Genomic DNA, 7706 nt, shown 5'->3' with positions numbered 1-7706 from the left:
CCTCTCTTTCTCTCTCTCCCTCCCAGTAAGCGATACCTGCTTATATACACGTGACATTAGTCAACAGATGGGGAGAATAAAAGCTGCTGCAGCTAAATGCTGAAAGCCAGTCTCCACCAGAGACAAAGTCAGTCAAAAACACTCTAAAATATGCACAGTTAACCACTTTTCCATTGTTACAGCTCACGTTTAGTGTAAGTAAACATGTTTCCAATTAGTAAATGTGAAATACTGGTTTGAAAGTCTGAGCTCACGCTCTATCTCATTCTCAATTTAAAAGATGTAGACTGATTGTTCTGTATGTGCTCTGACTGGTGTATTCCTGGTGAGTTTTTAATGGGGCACCTTTGGCATTTGTGTATTTTGACAACTTCTTTCTGTTAGTCCCAAGTATTTTATACTTGTAATATGAGTAACTGTTGTCCAAACATAGTGGATAGATGCCAGACTGAGGGGAAGTCACCAGAACCAGAATGTAAGTAGCTACTTCAGCTCACGATCCATGACAATTTACAGGTCATTTCCTGTACAAAACAAAAAATGTGACCTTGACCATGATCTTAAACACAATTTGGTTGAAGAACCTTTAGGTCAAGAGTGCCAAATATAAGGCCTGGGGGCCAGAATCGGCCTGGCACGACTCCAATCCGGCCCAAGGGACGGATTTGGAAAATGTGAAGCAGTGCATAAAGATTTTTTTTGTAAATTGACGAAAACTGTTTGACTTTCATACCTTTTTGTCCAAATTTAAACATTTATCTCGCAGTTTCGCTGGTCCAGCCCACTTAAGATCAAAATGAGCTCCCAACGAACAATGAACAAAGCATTCAGTGGACCTGTACACATGATTATGTCTTAGCACAAAAGCTGAGGTGTAACCAATAACATTATAAGCATGACAACTCTCTCCGCCGCAGATCTGATGACACATAGTAGCTAGAAAGCATAGGTGTAATTAATAAACTTAATTATTGATGGATGCAGTCGTCCCACATTCACATTCCTGGCATCATCGACAGAAGTGAAACAGATGCAAGATTAATGTGAATATAACGCGACCTCTTCACTTGTTTTTGAACTTGAAGTTCTGACATTGTGTAAAATGTAACTCAAAAGCAAAATGCAATAATTTAAAGCCTGCATGTAACTAAAGATAGTTTTATGTTATTGTTTGATGCTGGTTTTTTGTTTTTGTTTTTAAAGCTTTTCATACAGCAACACTTTGTGTTTGGGTACTCGAGAGAGCAGATGCTGTGGTTTTGAAAGCCAAATGTCCTCCCACTCTTGCTTGAGATAGGATTTCATCTGCTCGCTAGTTCGGGACCTCTTTTAATGGAGTCATGCTCTTTTTACAGCAGCTCATGTTACTTTCCTGTTGCCAATTTACCTAATTAGTTGGGGTTATGTGGCCTGATATTCAAAACAATAACAATCCTCAGGGCGCACCAATGACTGAAGTGAAATGAGGGTTTTGAAGGTTTTTCCGTCTTTTTCATTTTCATGCTGTTAATAAAAACTGAAATCACACGCTCATCCAACGTGAATCATAATGTAGCTCAGTGTGTGTGTGTGTGTGTGTGTGTGTGTGTGTGTGTGTGTGTGTGTGTGTGTGTGTGTGTGGCCTCCACATGTCTGCATACACTCTCAACAATGTCTGGGCATGCTTCTACTGAGACAGACGAGATTGTTCTCGTGGACCTCACAGACCTTCAGGGCATCAGTGAGCTCCTGGACTGTCTGTTGGCAGCATTGGATGCACTGACACATAACATATCAGAGGTTCTCAATTGGATTCAAGTCTGGGGAACGCAAGGACCTGTCACTGACATCTGTGTCTTCATCATCCGTGAAGTTTTTACATATTTTGGTGTTGGTGAATACATGGAGAGCATGTGGTCCCAGATATTGAATGACCCACTGCCAAATCTGTTATGCTGGATGATGTAAGCAATGTAACATTCACCACCATGTGCTCTGTGGGAACTTGCTCCCATGTATGAAGAGAGTGGTGATGCCCCTCTACTGCCCGCCTATCTCTCCTCATACCAGGAGAGATGGTCTCCTAATAGGACATATTATGTGATGGCCCATGTCCTGGTATCTGGCCCATGAGTTCAAGGTAGCGTCTCATGCTATTTTTGTTACCTTTGCCTTTTTTTCAGGAATTTTTGTTACTTTAGGGTCATTTTGCATGTGTAGTCTAACGCTACTTTGTAGTCACTGTAGATGTGTGGTTGTGTGGTGTGACTTTGTGGTTATTTTGTGTCAAATTGTATCAATTTGTGATTTTATGTTACCTGGTGTCCCTTTATAGCTGTTTTTTGACTCTGACACTCATTCATCAATGAATTTATCAGCCACAAAGAGCAAACATGTCATACAACTTGCGTTCATTGCATTCAGTTTTATTATTCTGCTTTAGGTTTAAAAAATGTAACATTAGTGCAAGATGGGATTCAATAAGCTTACATTCAGCTCCAACCAACCGATTCAGCACAGGGACTAACAAGGGCCGCACTCCAAAAGACGATGTACAAAAAACCTATGTGGTTCTAAACAGGTGGGCTATTCAACCCCACTATTATTCTGTAGAATCGTATTGTGTAGCACCTTTTAATGGTCGTAACATAATCAGTTGCTTTTGAAGCGGGAGAGCCCTGGAGAAGGATTCATAAATACAGAGGCGTTCCTCAGCGTGAGTCAGGACAGGAACTGAGACACGAAGGTCACGGCCTGGTGAACATCATCTGTCAGCTCGTCTGGCAGTAACAGCACCATCGATGTTAAGCTTTGAGTTATTTCTAATATCCTGCACAGAGAACAGAACATGTTTGCCATCAGATTCTTGCTGAATTAATCATCACCTCATTCACAGCTAATTATTTCAATGTAAACCCACCAGTTGATATAATGAACAGCCAGCTGAGGCTCATGCCTTGAGCCTTCCTCTACCACCAGAGACTGTTTCATCTGTTTGAAGTTGGCCTCAATATCCTTCTTTATTTCTGAGAAGACCTGAATTCCCCTGAAAGAGCTGAGGACTTGCTGTAAAACAGAGACATTAAATAGCACAAAGCAATTTTTTGTGGAATGAAACAAAATGCACACATTTTGCAAAAGGCACAGCTAAACAGAGGATGGTTATAGTTCATCACTCTTACATATATAACTGAGAGCTGGTGGGCAATGTACTTATGACTTCCAAGGTGCCTGATATCCTCTTCTAGCTGTTGACTCAGCACAAGGAGCTGGTTCAGTTTGGCAATGTGGAAGTAGTATTCTGCAACAGAAGTATCAAGGCAGCAGAACTTAAGAGTCAAAAACTGCAATAAAAGGAAAAGTCCTACAAAGAAACTCTCACATGCTTGTTTTTTTTGCTTTATAGACATTGTTAGTTAAGAAGCATCCACGTAGTGGTGCAACGGATCACGGTTTATCCGTAATCTGAACCGATCCCACTCCACGGTTCGGTACGCACGTGATCTGAAGATTCGAAAAAGAAGGAAAAAAAGTATGTGTATGGTGCGCGTGGTGGGTCTGTCAAGCGATAGTTATGGCCCGCGCTAGCGGTCCAAGTGGAGGAGCAGAGGAGTTTGCGGTATTTAAGCAGCCCTTTGCTGCCCAGTCCGACCGGGCTAAAGCTATTACAAAAGCTATTGGGGTGTTTAGCTGCAGACTTGAGGCCATATTCCGTTGTGCAAAACAAGGGGTTTAACAAGGGGCAATGATATCCCGTTGCACGTCCACTTTAGTGGCAAGATCGTTCCAAGCATGTATGAGCAGGAAAAGATTTAAGTTATGGCTGAACTGTCCCAGGCATCTTCTGTTGCCCTAACTACTACAAATGGTTGGACCTCCAGGGCAACGGAAAGCTACGTGACCGTGACAGCTCATTATATCACAGTGGTGTGCAATATAATTAGCGGTATGTGTTAATGTAGGGTCTACCTTACAATATAAATCGCCTTGAGGCGACTGTTGTTGTGATTTGGCTCTTTATAAATAAAATTGAATTGAACTGAATTGAGATACAAAGCCCTGTACTGCCCTATATTGTATCTTTTTTTTTTAAATAATTGCGTGGAATGAGTCTTGAGTTGAATGTTTTTAACAGGCAAAAATAATTCAATAAGTAAATGTAAAATTTTTGTCCTTTTTTCTTTTTTTGCTGATCCGAAAATTGATCCGATCTGTGACTTGAAACCGTGATCCGATCCGAACTGTGAGATTTTTGATCCGTTGCACCACTAGTAGGACGTGTTCACAGAGACTTGACCATGACCACAAGGAAAGGAAAGTAACAAGGGGATGGTCTTTTCTCAATATACTGTCAGTCTACAAACACATTAAAGATGCCTTATGCTCAAAGATTTAACAATAAATTAATAATGTTACTGTCAACATACAAGAAAAGTTACGTGTTTGTGTGTATGAATTGGAAACACGTTCCTCTCACCATCCATTGGTGGCCTTTCCAGCATGTCAACAGGACTACCTTGAATAAGGAACACCTCAACTCGAGGAAACATTGCTGACAGTCCCACCATGTCCAGGTAGTCCTGAGGAAACACATGCACCACTTGATCCTTGATATTGACAGTTACAACTCACTGTTTTAGGGGTTGGGGGCGGATAATATGTGAAGTGCCCAGTTGTTTCTAATGTTACTGTTTCATTAGGACAGAACGGTTTAAGGTCATACCTCTAACTGTGGCATAGGCTTTGGTAGATGTTCAAGGCACTGCAGCATCTGGTCAAGAATCTCAGATCCTTTAAGCCATAAACAAAATATATATATATATACAGAAGATCAGAAAATATCCAAGACATCTTTTGTTCTTAGATTTCATCACACATACCTTGAGCCTGGAATGTGTCTGACTCCTCTGGACTACACCCTTGTCCTAACTGCTCCTGGAACTGTGACAGAGTAACAGTGATTAAACATCAAAGCAGTACAGACTGAACAATGTTACACCATAATTACTATTTCCTGGTGTTATTTATTGTGTTATAAACATCATCATTAACATAATAAACATCGTAATTATACATTGTTATTTAGTTTTAAGCTCGAGAAAAGCTGCTGGAAAGAAATGACGATGATGGAAAAAAATCCATGTGCACGTCCCAAATTAGGTCACAATATGTGTATGGGCATTAATTTGCTCATTAGGTCCTATCCAGTGCACTTCCTGTTCTCTTAATACAATGATCTAAGGTCTGTGTGTGACAGTACAGAGTTAATTGACTGATTTATTAGGTGTGTAGGAACATTAGCTGTGCATCCAAAATGACTGTTTATTTGCTGTAGACTATGGGGATCCAAGAGCACCAACATAAAAAAAAAAAAACCAACAACAACTTGTGAAGTGAAAATTAAGTGAAGTTTTAAAGTACTGCAGTTTCTGTGTCACCAGCATAGGAGCACTTTTGCAAACTGACTCTATCTTGACAAATCAACCAGATTTTTAAGATTATGCCACAGTGGTCTCACCTAAAAATCCTAAAAAATTTATTTGGTGACACAGAAAAAGTAGTATCACAAACCTTTACTTACAGTTTGGGAACTGCTGCTTGTAATGTTTTTCAAAATATATTCTGGGATCCCTGACCTCCTCAAGTCCTTACCACATACCAACATGTATAAGTCATATTTTTTCCCATTTAGATTAATTGATGACACATTTACTTTTGTGTTTAATGATGTGTGTGTTTTATTTTATTATTTCATTTTGGCACTTTTGGCCCTCCATATTCTCACCAGATTCACATTTGAATAATGAAATGTTTGATGGAACATCTGACTGAAGTTTCACTTGAAAATTGATGAAAACTAACACAAAGTTGAGGAGACATACATATACCTGCTGCATCTGTGCCCTGATGAGGAGGTCCAGCTGCCCACAAAGACACAGCATCTCCAGGCCCACCTGCTCAGGACTCAGCTGGACAGGCATCAGAGGTCTCTTCACCTGTAACTCCACTGACCACAGAGCAGTCACATCACTCCATGACATTTCTCACATTTGCCGGAAAAAATAATCTCTTAACACACACAAGCACACGGGTGCACCATTGCAGACTATAAATCAGTGCGCACACGCTGTCTATTCTACAGGTCCAAGGAAGGATGGTTGATGAGGACTGAAGGGGAGTGGTCAGTGGGCTGTAAGGAGTCGGAGCCTGCAGGGCGCACTCCTCCGAAGTGAACTTGAAACGCCTCAAAACGCTGCATGAACCCGACTAAAAAGCGTGATGCTGGGACTTACCTTTAAATGCTTCATGGTAACCGCAGGGCTGACAGAGCGGCTCCGATATCCTCACTGCCATGGCTCGGACCGGCTGTGTTATATCACTCCTATTCTCCTGATTCGGTCCCGCTAATTAAAGCCATATGAAGACAATGAACGCGATGACAACTTGCTAGAGTGGGACTAGATAATAACAGATCAGATCTGTCGGTTTATTTTATTGCATTTGGTCGGAAGTCTCTTTCGCAGGTGGTGCGTTCGAGTGTCAAACGTTCAGGTGAAACACTGTTTCTTCATCCCTGATTCGCCGCTTCCTCTTAGATGACGATGCCCCCACGCAACCGCGCACTGATCAATAGAGCCTCGTTCATGCAGCCGCTGAAAGGTTGATGCAACGACGGTAACAATAAAAAGCCCGCGCCCCTTTTGCAACAACGGCGGCGCAGTCACAGCCCGTGATTTGCGGCAGGGAACGCCCCTCAAGCGGCACGCGCACAGAGGACCAGCCTTTCACAATGATGTCATGCTTTAGGGATGAGGAGCACAGCATCACTTTAGTGAGGATGCAGGCAGAAAACAGCGTTTTTTTCCCCTGGGAAACAAACCTCCTTTCACGACCTGGATTGAGTATTTGTGTTATTTATATTCACAATCAATGTTCAGAAGAGGTTATTGCACACTAAAAAATCTATATAATTATTGTATTTTTGCAAGTGATAAATGATGTAAAAAACCCAAAAAAAACCACTTCCTAAAACGTGAGGAGTCCAACAGGCCATAAACTGATAATAATCAGTTCATAAATCCCATAACAATGTAACTAATCTTCACAACATAATGAGATTGCAGAATAATTTTGGAAAATAAAGGACTGAAAACAAAACCGCAACATGGTGGAGCAGTGGTTAGTCCTGCTGCCTCACAGTGAGAACATCAGGGGTTTAAATCCTCTGTCTCTTCTTATTGTGTGCCGTATACATGGGTTCTCTCTGGGTACTCCAGCTTCCTCCCACAGCGGGGTTAGGTTAAATGGTGTGAATGGGTGTTTTTCTATGACAGGTTAAGTGTACTCCACCTTTGACAGCTGGGGTATGCTCCAGCTGGGAGACATTGGATGGAAAGCAAAGCCTTGGCCTTTTATATTTAAGTAGGCCATCCAGTGGCTCTTTTACTTACTGTGGGTCATTTTTTGGTGTTGTTTGGGTCCATTGAACTTTTATCCTACAATGAGAATTTTCTCCCTCAGTGGAAGTGATCTCTCAGTGACTCAGGGTCACTGAATGGCTTGATGAGCAGGAATGACACTTTTGGGGAGATTTGGGACAGATTTTTTAAGACCGTGCTCTCTGTCACCATGAAAAAACACCAAATGGAGGAAAAAGAATAAATAATGCAAAGTTTTTCTTTTAACACCGTTTTTTTGTTGTTGTTTTGTTTGTTTGGTAACTTACC

General features: G+C 41.3%; 1 protein-coding gene across 1 annotated transcript; it reads right to left on the bottom strand.

Moving 5' to 3' along the window:
- Positions 1-2389: 2389 nt before the first annotated feature.
- Positions 2390-6737, bottom strand: LOC113008476 (uncharacterized). Its single transcript, XM_026145908.2, has 8 exons — positions 6273-6737; positions 5868-5986; positions 4860-4920; positions 4703-4770; positions 4457-4559; positions 3162-3280; positions 2900-3045; positions 2390-2809 (listed from the first exon to the last, which is right to left on the bottom strand). Exons 1-8 carry the CDS (start codon positions 6331-6333, stop codon positions 2701-2703), a joined length of 786 nt encoding a protein of 261 aa, XP_026001693.1. The 5' UTR covers positions 6334-6737; the 3' UTR covers positions 2390-2700.
- Between the last annotated feature and the right edge of the window lie 969 nt (positions 6738-7706).

The sequence above is a fragment of the Astatotilapia calliptera genome, chromosome 16 (assembly GCF_964374335.1).
Source record: "Astatotilapia calliptera chromosome 16, fAstCal68.1, whole genome shotgun sequence".
NCBI lineage: Eukaryota > Metazoa > Chordata > Actinopteri > Cichliformes > Cichlidae > Astatotilapia > Astatotilapia calliptera.
The sequence above is the reverse complement of the archived record's forward strand: the minus strand, read 5'-3'. Positions and strand labels throughout refer to the sequence as shown.

Bases quoted from the DNA above. Each gene is read 5' to 3' on its own strand.
- LOC113008476 (XM_026145908.2), bottom strand. From the start codon at position 6,333: ATGGCAGTGAGGATATCGGAGCCGCTCTGTCAGCCCTGCGGTTACCAT. The intron at 5,987-6,272 runs GTAAGTCCCAGC...CTCTGTGGTCAG, and splicing joins TTACCATGAAGCATTTAAAG to TGGAGTTACAGGTGAAGAGA. The intron at 4,560-4,702 runs GTATGACCTTAA...GTGTTTCCTCAG, and splicing joins AGCCTATGCCACAGTTAGAG to GACTACCTGGACATGGTGGG.